At 41.6% G+C, this 17,979-nt stretch overlaps 2 protein-coding genes across 2 annotated transcripts; one reads left to right on the top strand and one right to left on the bottom strand.

Moving 5' to 3' along the window:
* The first annotated feature begins 170 nt into the window (after positions 1-170).
* Positions 171-2,136, top strand: LOC6738189 (putative polypeptide N-acetylgalactosaminyltransferase 11). Its single transcript, XM_002084966.4, has 3 exons — positions 171-475; positions 530-1,295; positions 1,395-2,136. The coding sequence occupies exons 1-3, from the start codon at positions 183-185 to the stop codon at positions 2,007-2,009; spliced, it is 1,674 nt and encodes a 557-aa protein (XP_002085002.2). The 5' UTR covers positions 171-182; the 3' UTR covers positions 2,010-2,136.
* LOC6738188 (putative polypeptide N-acetylgalactosaminyltransferase 12) lies at positions 2,128-3,973 on the bottom strand. Its single transcript, XM_016171539.3, has 2 exons — positions 2,885-3,973; positions 2,128-2,817 (listed from the first exon to the last, which is right to left on the bottom strand). Exons 1-2 carry the CDS (start codon positions 3,971-3,973, stop codon positions 2,215-2,217), a joined length of 1,692 nt encoding a protein of 563 aa, XP_016032017.1. The 3' UTR covers positions 2,128-2,214.
* Positions 3,974-17,979: the final 14,006 nt, after the last annotated feature.

Below are 17,979 nucleotides of genomic sequence, written 5' to 3'. Positions count from 1 at the left end.
AAGGTACCTTTTTATATACTCAATTAGTTATGTAAGCGCAAATGAATATGAAAAGTGTTGGGTATCCGATAGTCTTTACTTCCCCAAATACACTATCGAATGAATTTGTTCCATCCAAACCGAATTGACGAAGGCCTTTAACAGTTATTTTTAATATTTATTTCAGTCTAATTTTAATCATAATGAGAACACTACTATTTGGTACACCGTGTAGCTGTGCGATTTTCATTTTAGTATATTGTATAATTACTCTATTTATCTGGTTTTTGTATACAGATAACTTGTCAAACCCCATAGTTGACTTTGAATACTTTTCAATACGAAATCTTGGCGAACTTGGGAAAGAAGCGCATTTGCAAATGACAGAAACTGATTTAGTTGATGCTGAACTACAGAATGAGAAATATCAATACAATGCCTGGCTATCAGAAAGAATCCCGTTGAAAAGAGCTCTAGAAGACTATAGGGATCCACAGTAAGTACAGTAAGCAAACCAATTTAATTACATGTACTAAATACTTTTTTAAAGATGCCTCAGATTCAACTATAGTTCAGAAAAAAGGGTTACTGTTAGCATAGTTATAGCCATCCAACAGGAGCATCCTCACACTCTGCTGAGAACCATCTACAGCGTTATTACGCAAACATCACCCCATTTACTCAAGGAAATAGTACTGGTTCATGATGGGCATCCCGATATTGATCTTATCCGGCACATTCATCATAAATTTCCCATAGTTATTCAGCTGGATATGGAATCTTTGATGGGAATTATTCAAGCACGTTTGACTGGAGCTAGTATAGCGACTGGAGATATTCTCGTATTTCTCAATGGCCACATGGAGGTCACAAAGGGTTGGCTTCCTCCTCTACTTGAACCCATACTGTTGAACAACCAGACTGTCACTGAGCCTCTTGTTGATGCCATATCTAGAGAATCGTTTGCCTACCAGAAACTGGTGGAACCTGAGCAAATGGCCTTCGATTGGCAGTTGGATCACATTTTTCTGCCCCTGGATCAGCACTCGTGGAATAGCCTTCCCAAGCCATACCCATCCTCTCAACTGGAGGGTCGTGTATTTGCCATTGATCGCAAGTGGTTCTGGCATCTTGGGGGATGGGATGAAGGACTCCGGGACTACGGAGGCGATGCTCTGGAACTCAGCCTCAAGGTGTGGCAGTGTGGTGGTCTCATCCTCGCTGTTCCCTGTTCACGAGTAGGAATAATCTATAAACGCGATGAGCTTGAGGCCCAGATGGCACCAAATAGAAATCCCAGTTTACAAGTCCAAAAGGTTGGTTAATATTACAAAATTATAGCCGAAACAATTCACATATTTCCTTAAAATTTCATATGTTATTAATTTCTTTTCCGGGTTTTAATTACTTTGCAGAACTTTAAGCGTGTTGTAGATGTCTGGTTGGACGAGTATAAGCTGCACTTTTATCGATACAATCCCAAGTTGAGAAACCTTACTACAGAATCGCTGGACAAGCCGCGGGACTTACGACGCCGACTGAACTGCAAATCCTTTGGATGGTATAGAAGCCAAGTGGCGCCGCAAATTAGGAACCACATTCTTCATGCTGGTCTTACCAACTATGCGATAGGTAAAATAATGCCCTTTGTGGCGCCACATTTTTGCTTATCGATCAAGGGAGGATTTCCTGTCATAAGGAAATGCCTCCCAACCAATTTCGAGGACTGGACACTGACGTCTCGTTGTCAACTGAAACATGGTAACATGTGCCTGGATGTGGACTATAAAAATAATGTGCGGGCTACGAAATGCACTAAAAAATTGACGAAAAATCCATGGCACTATAATTACCAGCACAGCTCATTTGTGGCCAACGGAAACAAATGTCTACAAATTGATGTCAATAAAGTTGAACTCATTTTAAGTGCTTGCGATTCTCAAGTGACGGAACAACGATGGATGTTCACTAATGTGCAGGACTTCAAACGAGGCCGCAACAGGGATGTTTGCTCAAGTGTTAACCGCTAAACTTATGGAATTCTTAAATTTAGTAACTCTAGTTTTGATTTTTCAAAAGGATTAACGTTTATTCCTTTAAAGCTACAACTAATGTTTAAGAATTATGAACCAATTCCGAAAATCTTATAAATATATCTTGAACTTCATATACTTTAGAACCTGCGGACCTTACAGCTATCATAAGGCTTAACTCTATAGTTCTTTGATATAAAATCTATACTAAAGTATTTGCTGATTGCATTACACTAAGATTAATATTATCGAGAATCCACCTTTGTTTTTCGTTCGCGGCGTTGCAAATAGCAAGAAAAATATTAAGTTCATCCGCAAATTCCAGACACTTTGTGTTGCCTATTAGTTGATTGCTTACCAAATCATAATGCCAACTTTGCCGACCTCCTAGGCTGTGGCACAAGTTGTATCCCAACCTCAAATTGGGTTGCACTTCTGCACAAATAATACCAGCCACGCGTAGATCTTTAACATAGGTTAGCGTCCAGTTTTGATGAGTATTATTTGTACTGCAGCGTTCTAGAAATAAATGCTGACTTTTTGCATTGATGGTCAAACACTTTTTGGGAAATCCAAGGGTTTTAACATGTCCTGAGGCATAATCCGTTCGATTTAGGGCCGTAACGTGTCTGAGACCTGGCGTTATATCATTTATAAACTCCTTAAACGACTTGCATTCGTTTTGCTTATATAGTTTTCGCGGTTCATTGAGATCCCCCTCTGAGATATTCAGGAGATGCGGCTGGTATTTATAAATGGCTGATTTTAGATCTCCTGTCCACACTTCTATAATGCGTTTGAGGTTCTGGAAAAATCATATATTTAAAACAACATTTCGCGATTGATTTCATTCTTGTTTCCTTTGTACATACCCTTGATTTTTGTTCACCCATTTCATGGAGATCTCCATATCGTTTTAGGTAGTCCTCATCCTTGGGCTGCAAGTGCCCAACTCGGGAGCAGGGAACTTGAACTATTCGACCACCAGTACACCATACTTTGAAGCTGAGCTCCAGCTCAGCAGCACCGAACCCCCGGAGATTCCTATCGAAGTTCGCGATGTCCTGGAACCAGAGAGCTGAAATGGCAAAAACGGAAGTCCTTACGGCAGCCACTTCGTAGGGCCGAGGAAGGTGCGACCTCCTCGCTCTAGATAAAGGCACTTCCCTACGAGTTAAGCTCCAATCGTACATTCCTCGTCTTTCTATAGATCGTTGGTAGGCCAAAGTCTGCTCGTCCAGATTATCTAGAATGGGAGTGGCCACGGTATAACTTTGCTCCGCAATGGTATCAAGTAATGGGGATAACCAGCCATTTGTAAACTCCACTTGTGCATCCACGAACACCAAGTTTTCGGCCTTGGCTTCGGAGGCGGCCAAAATGCGAGCCTTGATTAGGCCCACTTGTTCAGACAGGTGAAGAACTCTCGCATTTGGATGAATATACCTGTGCACATAGTTGTCGAAGAAGCTGAGCGATACTTTATCTTTCCAAAAGTCCATATCACTGTGATCGTTCACCAGAATAAGCTCGATATATAGGTATTTTGGAGTCCTTTCCACCAAACTATGTAATGTTCTTAAGAGTACCACGAGCTGTTCGTTTCTGAATATCATAATAATACTGGCAGATTTCATCTCATCAGAATCCTCATCGTATTCAAACTTCAGGCATCGTGGATCTCGTAAGTCTGGCAAAGAACGCCTTAGAGGAATTCTTTCCGCCAGCCAAGCGTTATATAAGTAATACCGCCAACCCTGCGTATACGCATCGATTTCCCAAGATGGAACACTTAAATAGGAGGCAGATCCATTTTCGCCCAATCCCGGATGAGAAAGTGGTCCCATCAGGCCATCCCAACTGCTCAGATCTCTGTGCAGCAGCAGAAGTACAATAAATATCCACAGGGGTAAAACAATGTATTTAAAACAGTAATTTAGAACTGACGCGATATCTTCCATGTCTATGAAACAACTGATTACTTAATAGGCGAAATGGCAATATGTATACTGGCATGGCTATTTTAAAGCGTAACATATTAGTTGAAAGTGGAACACTTACACGAGAATGAAGTTTTCGTTTATACCACTAGAAATATCCCAATCTTATCTATATTTATTAAAAAATAAATATAAAATTATTGTCATTATTAATTCACTTAGGATCTAGATATCTTAGCCCTTTAAGGTAAATCCACTAAATATTTGTATTTGTAAGTAAGGATAAGATTATGATGGTCCAAACTATTTTCTGTTAATCAAAATATCATATTGAGCCATGGAAGTTTGTTAGAACTTCGACCAAATACTTTTTGTATTAAATAAGATTACTTGCTTTGTGGGTTTTTCTAGCTGTGTATACTCAGAAAAATAAATTAGAATTAGCTAAAAACAAAAATATTTTTCAAGCAAAAAATTCCAAATTATTAAAGATAAATATATTATATTTCCGAAGCCCGGTACTTTCTCCACCCATTATTTATCCCAGCAAACCGCAGCCACTACAGAGTTCCCACACCCCGCACCTGTCACATACGTGCGCATTATGCATCCATCATTACTCATGCCATAAACGGAATCCACTTAATCTCGCAACGAAACATCCAAACATTTATTAAAGACATCGCACGTTGAGGGTTGCCAGCGCCGGAGGTCCCATTCCCCCGAATCTTCAAGATATTCAGGCAAAAACTGCAACAAAAGGTACAATTTATAGTTCGACACCCTTGCCGGCTAAGTCCAACCCCCAAGATTTTTTGGGGGGGTAGCGCACGCCAAGGACATTGGGTGGGTGGTTCGAAAATGAAATTGCTGCCGCCCCAAAATTTGGCAAAGACCTTGAAAAAAAACACCCAAGGAACAAAGGGAAGGGGAGCTGCTTTGTGGGGACGAGGGGCTGCTTGGGTTGGAGGTGAGTGATAGAACTTTAAGCTCAAACGCCCGGCCGTATGCAATGAATATTTACGACTAGGTCCTCTGAGGATTACATTGTCGGGCTTTTGGGCCTGGGGCTTTATGCAATTGTGCGCAAGTAAAAATCTAATTTATCCACCCACCACCCAGCCGGCGTTTTGTTTGACAATTGCCTGAAATGATGGCAATGCATTGGCATGAGTTCTACGCTCTGCCGGCACGTAATTCTTCCGGACCTTCGATCTTCCGGGGGAATTCCCCCACAAAGCAGGCTGGAAAAATCGCTTCGCTTACGCATATCAATGCACCCTTTTTCGGACTACCAAAGTCCGTGGATTTGGGGTGGCTCTGCAGAGCTCTATGGGGTGGGTGGCTGCCGGGTGGGTGGTGGTTCGGTGGCTCAGTGGTTTAAAGGTCCCAATCCTCATCATAACACCACATGTTCCGAAATTCAGCGGCGACGTGGCGTCTACTTCATGTAGATTTCTATCTATTCTATTGTCTGACTTTGTCGCGTGGTAAATTTCGGCATTCATTTCGTTTGATGAGGCGCAAAGTTGTGGAATTTATTGCGTACGGGAAAGAAGTTAAGTGGATTTTACGTAAATTAATGAGTTTCCATCGGGGGTTGATGCCAGCCAGTGGCTATTTAAATTGCTATACAGGATGTTGGTCATGGGTTGAGGAATGCTGGTAGTGCGAATGATTGCATAGGATCGCTAAACAGATCGCTGGAGGATCCCCCTGCAGTTATTGCCCTGCTGATTTATGCTGCAAATAATAAACATCAACTGAATGCCGTAAAACATTAAGAGCGCCATCAGTTGGACATTCTTCTGTCTCCAGTGGGGGTACACTGAAAAAAGAGGAAAAGATTAGTAATAGTTACCCAAATAATGTATTTAAATATACTTACTAGTTTCAATTTATCCCAAGTGCCCAATTCCTGTTCATCACTACTTGCGACATGAAAATGAATAATTTTCTTATGAAATATTTAAAGTATCTGAATGTTTTTCGGTGTAACCATCATAGTGGACACACAAAGCACCCACAATAAATTTCACTTATCAAAGTTTTCGCTAGCCGGCGGAGACAAAAATGGAGCAAAGGAAAGACGCGACGAGGGCCATTCGAAAAAGAGCTGAAAAGAAACCACGACGACGACTAACTTTATTGCATAGCCCCAGTCCAGATACAGATACTCGCCCTCCACGCACAGGAGGCCAAAGACGAGCGACGACGCCAGGCGGCGGGAAAATTAAATGTCTTTTGTCAACAGACGTTGCAAAAGGAACACTGGCCAGGAGTCGGTTGATGGAGGACTTGGACCGGAGGAGGAGCGGGCCCTGGCCAAAAGACAACGAAAAGCGAACGGACAATGACGCACTTTTTGGCCAAAAAGTTTGCCCACTCTGATATGCATTAAAGACGAATCGAAGGAGGGTGATGCCGATGGTCGATGGCCGGGGCTATGACTATGGCCAACTCCAATGGAGCGCAGAGCAATCTCGCTGTGCAAACTGGCATCATAATGGGCCACTTATCATGGCAATCACTCAGCAGTCAGTCGGGGAGTTTGTCTCTGCACTGCGAGAAATGCCACCTAAATTGGTAAGCCTTTCGAGACTAGTTCATAGTTAAAAGCCGTGGATTTCTTTTTCGTTGTAAATAATTTTAATTAATTTCTAATCAATTGAGACTGCGTAAGTGGCTTTCATGTGCAAAAGATACTCTTTAAATTCTTGATTTCAACTTCTATAATTATCGAAATTTATTAATTATCTAAGAAACCATTTTAGCTACATCTAATTAGATTAATACGAATTTTCTCCCGGTGTGAGCAAGGAGTGCAACTCCAGTGTTATGTTCATGGACACCCCAGAGCTTCGCTCCCAACTTTGCTTTACTACTTTCCGATACTCAATCGTCGTTTGCCTTTTAATACTTTGGGCAAACACATTAAATGGAAATTTCGTGCAAGAAGACCAACACCACCATCCTTTTGGATGAACTGAGAAGCTGAAGAATAGAATGTCCTGGGGGTAGAGCTTTTCCGACTGATTTTCCGAGAGCGAGGGTGAGCCATGCAAAGTGCCGGCATTTTTGGCAAACAGCAAACGCATTTTTCATGTGACATTTGCCAAAAAGGAAAAAAGCAAAACAAACTTTTGGCCCAAGCGTAGGACTTTCAGCCGACTGTTTGATCTCTTCACATTGCATTGCTTTTCATAGTTTTTTATTTTTTCCCCATCTTTGCCGGCCTGGGAAATCCTTGCGTCAATATGCCCGAAAAACAGTTTGGACATTTTTTCTCGTTTCGAGTGTTTTATAAATAAAAGTTCGCTTTTTCTCACTCTGCCTGGATAACTCTGAGGAAAAAATTTCTGTCTGTTTACTTTGAAAATTGCTGTGATTCGGGGCAGTTCGTTTGCATTCCTTGCGAGCAGGAACAGGACCAAAAAGGGAGGAACTCAAGTGGCATCTCTTAAGGGGGTTTAAAATTGAATGATTGTTGAATTAGCAGATTAAAATTATTCGCCCTAAAGGGAACTTCCATAATGAGAATTTTGCAGTGTGCTTGCGGTAGGGATTAAACGAATTTGAGATCTATATCGAATCTAGCTTTATTTGTTCAGATTATCAGATAATTATTATATTATTTATAGAACATTAGATAATGTTTTAATCAAACGAACAATAAGAACACTACTTATATACCATCGATTATTTTCGAACATAGCAGCAGTGAAAAAATAACACTTCGAAATTAAATCAGATCTAATTTAGGACCCAAACAGAACTCGAAATAAATCGAAATTCAAGTTCAAGTTGCCCATATGCCCCGACATTTGTATCTGTGTCTATTTAGGCATTCGTATCTGTATCTGTATCTGCATATTTGTACATCATGCACCCGAAGCTGCAGTTTAGGACCCGTCTTTCGGCATCTGAGAGTGCCTAATTAATTGTCAAACATTGCGCGCTATGTGACGTTAATAAATGTCAACTAAATGAGCTGCATGTACGGCAGCCAAGCGAGGCGAGACGAACTACTCAAAATGGATGTGGTTCGGGACTGGGAGAGACAGGAGCTCTGGAGAAGGAGGAGGGGGCTGATGCGACTCCCTAAACAGATGCTGATGATGCAGACTGGGGCTACTTAGTGGCGTTGCCAATGCCACATGTTGCACTCGCCGCCGAAAACAAATGAAAACTATTTTAAGCCGATTGTCTGTCGAGTGCCAGGCAGGTGTGACTGAAACTTTGTCGGGACACTGAGAAAAAAAGACACTGCAAGGGTGATCACATTGGACCCAATTTAAAGTTCCAACTAAGAGTAAAGTAACATATTCTGAATTTAAGAATAATGTACAAATTGTAAGTGTGTTATAGTAATATTGCTAATCTAAGGCATTTGTGTTGGGTTTCGGAACCAAAATAGTTTGAATATATTCATCATTTTAAGAGTGATATAAAATAGTATTTCTCGCAGTGCAAATCGGTCTCCTTCGAATCAGCCCCGCCATCTCCTCGGTCTGTTTACCAAATTAGATGCATTTGAATTGATGTGCGTGCATAAATTACGTCTCAAATCCGAATCTCACATCGACTCTGGTTTTGCTCGGTGGGTTGCTTGGGTTGCATTGGACTCTGGGGTTGGGCGATTGCCTGTGGACAAGTTTAAATTAAATGTTTAACATTCAATCAGGGACGGCGGCCAACTCAAACTACTCGTAACTCCAGTTCAACCGAATCCCTATGTTTCTCAGCCGGCAGTTGAAATGCATTTGTAAACTTTTCTATTTGTCAGATGCGAGATACCAGCTTGGAGGTACATAAACTTATTCACCCACCCCTCACTTCTAAACTTGCAATCAAGGCAACTTCCTGCCTGCCGCTTTCACACTTTAATTTCCGGTCTTTATTGTTATAGTTTCTTTGGGTTTGTGTTACGGTTTCGGCTTGAGTTGAACTGAGTTCTGGTTGAGTTCAGCTGACAGGCTCTATATGGCTCAAGTGGTTTCGGTGATCTGTCATTCGAAGAGGGGGTGGGGCGGGGGCTGAACTCAAAGTGACTAGGATGTGGACAACCGCGTTTTGGAATTGAAAAGTTAGACAGGAAAATTAATTAACATGAAGGCGCTTAGACGAGAAGGAGACAAGGAAAATGGAAATTTGCCGAAATGTACGTGAACTCTCATTTTGGCTGGGTATTTTGATCGTAGAGATTATTAATTCAATTTAATTTTTCGCACAAAATTCTTTAAAATATAAATTATATAAGTTATTGCATCTTAAAATACTCTTCCCCACGCTTTTTACCAATTAGGCAAAGTAAAAGCTCCTGGCTATGCTATCATATTCGTCTGTTAAGTTATAAATAATGTATTTTCGTTTGAATTTTCCACAACCGGCTTTCAACATGCTTTGGTAAGTGATCACCTTTTAGTTGAAGCGAATTTAAGCTGCAGCAATGGCCCAACTTTCCCTAACTTCCTGATATATCATTGACATATCATCCAGCTGAACTTTCGCATCTGGCCCCGGGCTAACAACCTTCAGCAGACACACACAAAAAATAAGTACATAGAGGTAGCTGGCAAGCTGAATCCGCTTTTCACCTGCATGCAAAGCCACCGAGGAAATCTCCTCTTACCTTGGGTCATCTTCAGCAAGCCAAAGAAGGGTTTAATATGGTGAAAAAAAGGGGGAATTCCCCGGCACCGCACACTTAACCCACCCGCACACACTTGTCTCATTTGGTATTTGTTTTACGCTGAAAGTGTGAAAGCGACGGCGAGGTGTGGGAAACATGGGTATAAATATGCGCTTGGGGTTAAATTCTATTTGAACTTTCTACATCCGTTTTTGTGCTGGCAAAAGGAGTACCGCACCGAACGGGGGAACCATGGAGCATTTCATTCACACTTTCATTACAGTCTGTGGAATATATTGCACCCCCGGGACGTTTGTCACAATCCGTAGAAGGAGCCGGAGCACTCCGAGTCCGAGTTTGACTCAAAGTCAGCGATGGACCCTCAAACTGGTGGGAGATATATTTGCATTGAGATTCGCCTTTCAGCGTCTGCCATGCGGAAGTTCTCTGTGGCAATTGCATTGGAATTTCCACTTTTCTCCCGATATGTACCTTTGGATATCTCGTCCATCGCAACAATGCGGTGCAATTAGTTGATAGCACGCCTCGTGCAACTCATTTCCCGAACAGCGACTGGGAAAAATAGTAAAATACCGCCCAGTCACGCGGCCACATTAATCAACATTGGCTTCACAGTCGCGTTGCAAGTTGCACGTTGCACGTTGCCGGTGCCAAGTTGCCAGTTGCATTCCACTCGGATATAGGTGCCAGGTTCTGTTCGGTGTAGCCCATCGCAGTCATCTCAGTTCCGAAGATTAATTAAGGTCAGCAGGGAGTTCAGGCTCAAAAGAATGCCGCCTAAGACGGCTGACCTAGTCTAGTCATGCCAACTAATATGGGAAGAGCCATGGAGCCGCTTCTCTCACTTCCTTTTTCAACCAAATTAAATTTCTTGCCCTGTGTATTTTTTACACTATAAAATAAAATTTATAACACATCGACTTTTGGTAATGGATAAAATTTACACACCCCACATTACAAAAGTAGGAATTGTATGCATTTAAACCATTATATATCTTTACCACTGCTATAAATTGATTTAAATATTAGAATAAGTCGCTAGCCTCATATATTTTTCTAAGTGCATAGTGTTAGCCCCACAAACAGTAGCGTCGTTAGAGATCCGCTTCCAAAATCTGACTTAGAGGCTTCCTGATGCATGTCGAATGCAGCGTAATGAGCGGGGGGTGGTTCACCATATGTGGTCCCCATTTCCACATCCATATTGTTAGCGGGCGAAATCTACGATGAAATCGACTTCAGGAGTCATCAAACATCATCAATTTAATCAATGGTCAGCCCACTGGGGTGTCCTTGGCACGAGGGGGCGAAAGTGGGAGTCGCTGCACTTCCAAATTGCAAAGTCAAGCAGGCTGAACTTTTTCTGGGGGATGACCCGGGCAAGCTTACAAGTAATTAAGGGTGGCAATTTTAAGACAAATCCTTGGGGTAAGGTGTTCCCCCGAACAATGCCAAGGATTCGATGGATTCATTCGGATTGGATATGTAATTGAGGGGGGTTTGCTGTGGGGTGTCGCTTCTGTCGCCCTGAAGTACGTGATAAGGGCATTAATGATGGCTAAGCCGCCACCTTCCGACAACCAAATAAAACTTGATGAGTTTCAATTATTCTGCAGACGGGGAAGCTCCCGATGAGAAGTCGAATTTTGGCTGATGAGAATGCTGCTTTGAAGTAATAACATTCCGTTCATTATTTTGTTTTAGATCTATGATAAAGAAAATCATCAGCTATATTGGATGAGTATTTAATGTAGAGCGGAATTTTAATAGAATTTTAATTTGTGGCCAGAAATATTATCAATGAGAATAAACTCTTCTACAAAGCAACAAAAAATGCAAAGGAAAGTTGAAGAAGTGGTCTTACTCTTTACCCATTAATTATTACTCAAAGGAAACTAATTGCTTTTCGCCATTTCATAAAATAAGCTGCTGTGAAAAGCAACTTTCGTTGGGCACATTCAATTAAGAAATAAAGAGGAAATTGAAAGGAAAGACGAAGTCCGAGGTTTCTATCAAATAATTTAACTGAAATAAATTCCATAATTTTGCTAAGCAATCTCAATAAATTAGTCTGCCAAAGCTTCACATTTCCAATCCAAATTATGGACCACAAATTGTGTCTAACGATAATTTACGGTCAAGAGCACACCGCATCCATCAATCTGAGTTGCACCTTGCTGCTCTGCTTTCATTCTCAGCATCATTACACATTCTAACCGCAGGATCGCAGTCAGACAACATCCTTCTCACATGGAATTATCAAATTGCACCTGCTGAATTCATTAAATTTGGCTAACGATCTGCTTGAAAGGCAGCAAAACAGGCCCAAAAAAAAAAAGAAAACATCATAAAAACTAAAGCCGAAATATTTGTCTTCCGCTGCTTAAAGTGCTACACATAGCCCAGCACAAGCATCATTAATTTTGCACGTAATTATGTGAGGCAAGTGGTAAAACACCTAACAAAAAACCCAAACCAAAAACCCAGCCAACCAAGCTGCAAAAACACAAAACTGTAAATCAGTGCAATTAAATGCGACTTTTCAACAAAATTTACTGAAAATTTATGACAACAAACGAGACTAATTACGCGACGAGGAACAAGAAACCGAAACGAGCGAGAATCTGATGATGAAGTTGGGGCGACGATGAAGACGGCGACACTATAGATACTGCAAAATTGAAGGCAATAAAATTGCGTTGGCCAAAAGGCGCGACAATAAAGCCCCAAACGAGAGCAGAACTATCATTAATCAAGGACCTAATGAGAGCAGGCGCGCCACGGCATATATGTACATCTAGTCTGGGCAGGAAGAACTTTATCGCCAACTCGTCATCGATATGTTGGCCAGCAATACATCAAGCCAAAAGTATTCTTCGCCGTTGAGGCACAGCCCACTTAACTAAACTGACAGTTCAGCTGCTACAATTTAGTCGATTAACGTCAGATCAGCAGACGATCCTGACTTCTCGAATCCCAATCCCTGTTCCAAGGGATCAGCCCTCTGCGATCGTTCTTTACCATTTTTATTTTTGCCCTGGCAACCTGTCGTCATCAATTTTGTGGAGTCGTCTGGACCCGAAAAAAAAGTAGTGGCAGCTGTTTGGCCTGGTCAACAAACAACGGCCAAAATCACTAAGTGGCCCCGAGTGCCGCAGGTAGCTGCCAGACGGCAGGAGGCACGATCATTGTTCAATGATCATCAGGACAAGGGGCACTCCAGCACAGGTCGCGATTGTACACTCAGAGAAAATATGAATCTTAAGTGAGCTACTTCAAAGTAATAACCATTTTAAAAAGAACAATTAAAGTTTAGCTATTATTAACAAAAGGTACATCGAACTAAATAATGGATATTGCTAGAAGCTATATTATATAAATTTAAATATTAAATTCTTGTATTTTATTATTAAGTAAGAATCAGACTTTTTGCTGAGTGTTTTGTTGAACTCAAGCAGTGCGCAGGTGACTTTTTACCTTCACATATTCCATTTGAATTATGAAATTATGCAACCCAAGAAGAAAGTTAATCCCGCAGATGCGTATTCCCTCATTGAATGTCAGAGATTTTCCTAACGTTACATGATATGTGACCAGATCTTTATCGCTACCAGGCCATCAGGCCATCAGAAGTATAATTAAAAATCGTTCATTTGGCTCGTTTTCATTATCTCGGTATACAGATCTATTGATTGCCTTTCCTGGAACCGCGATGCTGGCTTGTTAGTTTAACAAGCTGAAGGAGAAGCTGCGACTTGGCGGCCATGGAGACTGCGGCTGACCATTTAGTTGGCCGGAATTAATGGTCAGCAGACTTCGGCTCCATCTGTTCGACCAAGTCCAAAGGCTAGAGAACCATACGATTTTGGTGGCCCGAGAACGCGTGTCTGCATTTAATTTAATAATATGGTGTCATGTAGCAGTTGTTAGGATGCGCTAAATGCCCCATCCTCAGTCTACGAAACTCGGACTGGCATCTGTTTGAGTTTTCGGAGTTGTGTAACCCAATGCCAGACGGCTCTCGTAGACAAAAGCAAGCTGTTCCTGCCCCGAACAACAAACCTGATGCCGAACCTGAACATGAACCTCAATGGAAATTATAGCAAGTCTTGTCCATTTAAGAGGATTTAGGTTCGGTAGGTTCGCATTTGTATGCTAACAAGGGCGTGCGCTGAATGGTCTTTAAAGTAGGTGCCTGAAAATTGAAGAATTTCCCCATAATTAAATACGAGAGAATGCAGAACGATTCTCTGGTTGAACAACTGCCGATGACTGATCTAGTTACCTCAAGTGCCGGCTCTTAGTTTGCCCTTACACTTAGCAGCTTTAGATGGTATCTTTGAGTACGTGAATGAACCGTGAGATATGATGCAAATACGAGATACGTATCTCCACTTGAGCTGACCACACAGTCACGTTCTCAAGTCACCCTTAGATATTTAATACCTGAAAATAGTTCAGTGCTTTCATTTTAGGTATTGAGGATTAATTCGAGTTTTTGTCCAATTTAAAAAATATTATATGAATGCAAAAGTATCTATGCATGAAGCAAACCAACCATCCTAGATAATTTCGAAAAAAACTGATAGTGCATTTAGTGAGTACAGCTATACATATAGTGCATAATATTTTCAAAATGCAGAATGAATAATCGCAATCTAGCAGTTCCATCTCATATCAGCCACAATAATAACACCACTCACTTTGCCACAGTATTTCGAAAGTGCTCGTGTTCATTTGCATTCATTTTAGCATACCATAATTCGTTTGATATTCTCTGTTTTTTCGGAGGAGGTCCTTTTCCTGATTATCATGCTGGGTATGCCATCAGTGGAATGTCCTCGCACTTATTACATATGCAAATGGCAAACAGATTTATATACACCGAAACCGTTGACAGGACTCCCAGCCAACTTTCATTTGCCAACTTTCCAACTGTGGAGCTATGCATCCCCCGCTTACCATTCAAATGCAAATCCCCAAACTAATTTTTATTTCGACAAAATATTCACGGCTCGTTGCATTTTGTGGGGCCATCCTGAAATCAACCCTTCCGAGGGTTCAGATAGACGGGTTAGCCAGCTGGTCCATGGCAAATGCACAGAACACTACATAATACAATCGTAAAATTTGCCACAAAAGCCACTTGGAAATATTAAAAACAGCCGCAGGACAATGACAGTCACGCTCTCCAATAAATCGCTTACGCACAACTTTTCCCTCCGCTCCTCGAGGAGTGATGAAAAATTTTCCATTTTCATTTTCCTACATGCAATAAAATCTAATAATTTTTGGGGGTTGTGATGCCAATTTCTGGGAGGCTGTCGCCGACAAAATAGCTACAAACAATTGGCAACACTTGTGTTGTGCGGCGATTTTTTGGGGGTAGAACAACCCTCAAGTAGTGCACTTGCCACATCTCAAAAAGGGGTGTGGGTGGGGCAGCGGGTGGTGGGGGATTAGCCAAGAAAATTGGGGGAGTTATTGCAATCAAAACGAAATCATTTTTATGCGATCCCCGCTTCCCTTCCGCACGACAAGTTTTCGCCTCTCTGATATATGAGATGTAATTAAAGTCCGGACCACGAAATCAGTTTTGGTTTACTGCAATAGTTTTGCGGTGGGTGGCTCTGAATGCGGGGGTGGTTGGCTGATGGGCGGTGGGCGTTAGTCGGTGGGTGGTGGGGCGTGTCGGTTGATTGCAAATTGGTCCATGGCCTGTTGGTGACGTGTCTTTGATTACGCCGCAAGTCGCTGGCGCTGTCATAGTGTTCCCGGATTCTGGCTTCTGGTTTCTGGCTTCTGGCCGAGATTCACGGACTCCTTGCTGTTTGTTTTTAATATAAATGCAAATTTCGCCAACGGCATTCGCCAGGCGCCATGCTCCATAGTACATATGTGTGTGCGAGCCTGTTCCGGAGATCTGTCATAATTAATATTTTGAAGCTTTGGCCACCGCATCGCAATGCGTGCGGATGTCTACAACTAGTTGCAGGACGCATATTAAACAGGATAGCCATCCGGCACTCTAAGAAAATCCCTCAAAGTTAATTATAATTTTGGTCAAAGATGATATTGTGCGCTTTATGACACATTTTAAGCGCTATGAGAGCTTGAATCCCTCTCTGAAATCGTACATAATAAAAAGTGAAATAATGGCAAACTCAATCTAAAACAGATAAATCCACACTTTATTTAAGAAACAGACCTTAATGAAAATTTTGAATTAATTTGAAAACTATAGCTGGAAATATATAATATATATAATAATATTAAAAAGGATCAAAACTGAGTTTTGTTAAATTGGAAATATGAAAGAGCTTCAATTTATCATTAATCGAATAACACATTTTTCCGAGTGAAGGCCACACAACTATGCCGCCGGCCTATGAGCAGTTTTAATGCAATCTAAAGTTTTTGACAACCCCTCACTTCAGTCCACAGAAATGAACTGTGTCCTGGGCCCGAAAGGATCACCGCCCAGTTTCCTGTCTCCAGTGACCAGTGTCCTGTGAGCATTCTGGTCCCTTTCGAGAGCCGGGTGAGGGTTTAATTTATGACTTGCAATTAGCAGTTGGCAAATGTGTAATTTTCATAGATGCAGAGCCTTTTCGGAGTTGATATATAATGATAGGACATGCCTCCACAGGATATTTCGGCTAATCGAGATTTGAATTTCCAGCCATTTCGGAACAAAGGGGAGTTTAAACTTTTAAGTGGAAGAGAATTGCCCAATATTAGGTTGCCATTTAATTGTAGTAATCTGACGAAGGCCAAAAAGTTTGACTTTCAGGAAATGTTGCAACCAATTTGTATCAAAATATGAATCCAAAACTGGGTCAGCTTATCACAATAAATGGAAAGTTTCTAAGGAGTGCCCGAAGAACTTTAATCTGCGTCTGAACAAGTTTTTCATTACAACGATTTATGGTTGAAAATAAAATCAACAACCGACCCGCAAAAGAGCCAAAGCTCAGCACTCCAGATTCCTTAACAATTCAACGCACTGCAGCAGTAATTTCTCCGCTCCGGACATTCGTTTTCCGTAAGCTGCAAGGGCAAGCTCAAATATTTATAATGCTGTCCAACACTTGGTTGACCACAACTGCTGGCCTGGCCAAGAACATTGACCGCAGCCCAAAAATACACAAAAAATAAAATAAACAAAAAACCCAGAGTGTTGGGCAATCGATGGGGAGGGCGAAGCGGTAAATTGATTTTTGTATCTCATCGAACAAGTTGAACAAGTGCAGGATCCGGGTAAAAGGAATAAACGTATCCAGAGTGCTCGCACACGCCCCGATAATTATGAAATGCGAAGCAAAGAAAATCTACAAAAAACCCAAAAATAAAAGAAACCAAATTTCTACAGAAACAAAAATCAATTTATGAGGCGAACACGCCCCAAAAACTTTGCAGCAACGACGTTTAACTGCAAAACGCCCAATTTCCAAGGCGTGTCCGAGCAACAGACATTTGAAAGGATATGTGGCGAGGCAGCCAAAGGACAATGCCTGGCCGCAACATATGCGAAAGGGATAATAATTCACTGGCCGAAAGGCGATGGGAACAATGGTCGCATAACTCAGGCGCGCCAGATGAACTAAGGACATACATATATATATATATATGTAGTTATATGTAGGGATACAACGAGCTGACCGACCGCATTATGGACTTGGGATCGCTTCTAATTCAAAGGACACGCGCACAGCGGGATGTATGCGATGTCCTTTTCGCCAGCGTTTGATGTGCGGCGGCGACTAGAAATTGACGTTTAATGAGCACAATACTCGCTCCCACGCGGCACCGATGGGTGTTTTATTTGAACACTGGAAAAATAATATTGATTTGCTATGCACTAAAATATAAAAAATACTTTTATATTTAATAGGAAATGCTTAATATCTTATTCACAAATCTTAAGTACTGCTTACTCTTGCCTCATCATTGATTTTATAGGAAATTAGGATACTGTATCTGGATCTATCCATACTACACTCTATATTTTTTCTAGGTGCATCCTCTTACATAAATCCCGGCTAGCCAGGACCTCGTTTGTGCAACACCTTTTGTTATCGCCGAAAACACTTGTCCTGTGAACCAGGACTCCTTGCTGCCCAGTCGACTGGCAGTGTCTGGCCGTCTGGTCGATGGGGATTTTCGATTAGCTCGCTCTTACACATATCAAAATCGGACGTTAATTGTTTTCAGGTTCGTGGCATGTCAACAGCTCCAAACACGTCGCCGGCTTCACCGAGGTTCTCTGCTCGATTTATCTGTCTAGCCGGCGAAATTTTATGGATTTGTTTTGTTTACCAGCACTGAGATTGCAACAATTACTTATGAATCATGAATCAAGTTGGCGAGACTT

Source organism: Drosophila simulans, chromosome 3L (genome assembly GCF_016746395.2).
Source record: "Drosophila simulans strain w501 chromosome 3L, Prin_Dsim_3.1, whole genome shotgun sequence".
Classification (NCBI taxonomy): domain Eukaryota; kingdom Metazoa; phylum Arthropoda; class Insecta; order Diptera; family Drosophilidae; genus Drosophila; species Drosophila simulans.
Note: the sequence above shows the minus strand (reverse complement) of the source record. Positions and strands in the feature narration are given on the sequence as shown.

Bases quoted from the DNA above. Each gene is read 5' to 3' on its own strand.
- LOC6738189 (XM_002084966.4), top strand. From the start codon at position 183: ATGAGAACACTACTATTTGGTACACCGTGTAGCTGTGCGATTTTCATT. The intron at 476-529 runs GTAAGTACAGTA...ACTTTTTTAAAG, and splicing joins GAAGACTATAGGGATCCACA to ATGCCTCAGATTCAACTATA. The intron at 1,296-1,394 runs GTTGGTTAATAT...ATTACTTTGCAG, and splicing joins CCAGTTTACAAGTCCAAAAG to AACTTTAAGCGTGTTGTAGA.
- LOC6738188 (XM_016171539.3), bottom strand. From the start codon at position 3,973: ATGGAAGATATCGCGTCAGTTCTAAATTACTGTTTTAAATACATTGTT. The intron at 2,818-2,884 runs GTATGTACAAAG...TGATTTTTCCAG, and splicing joins TGGGTGAACAAAAATCAAGG to AACCTCAAACGCATTATAGA.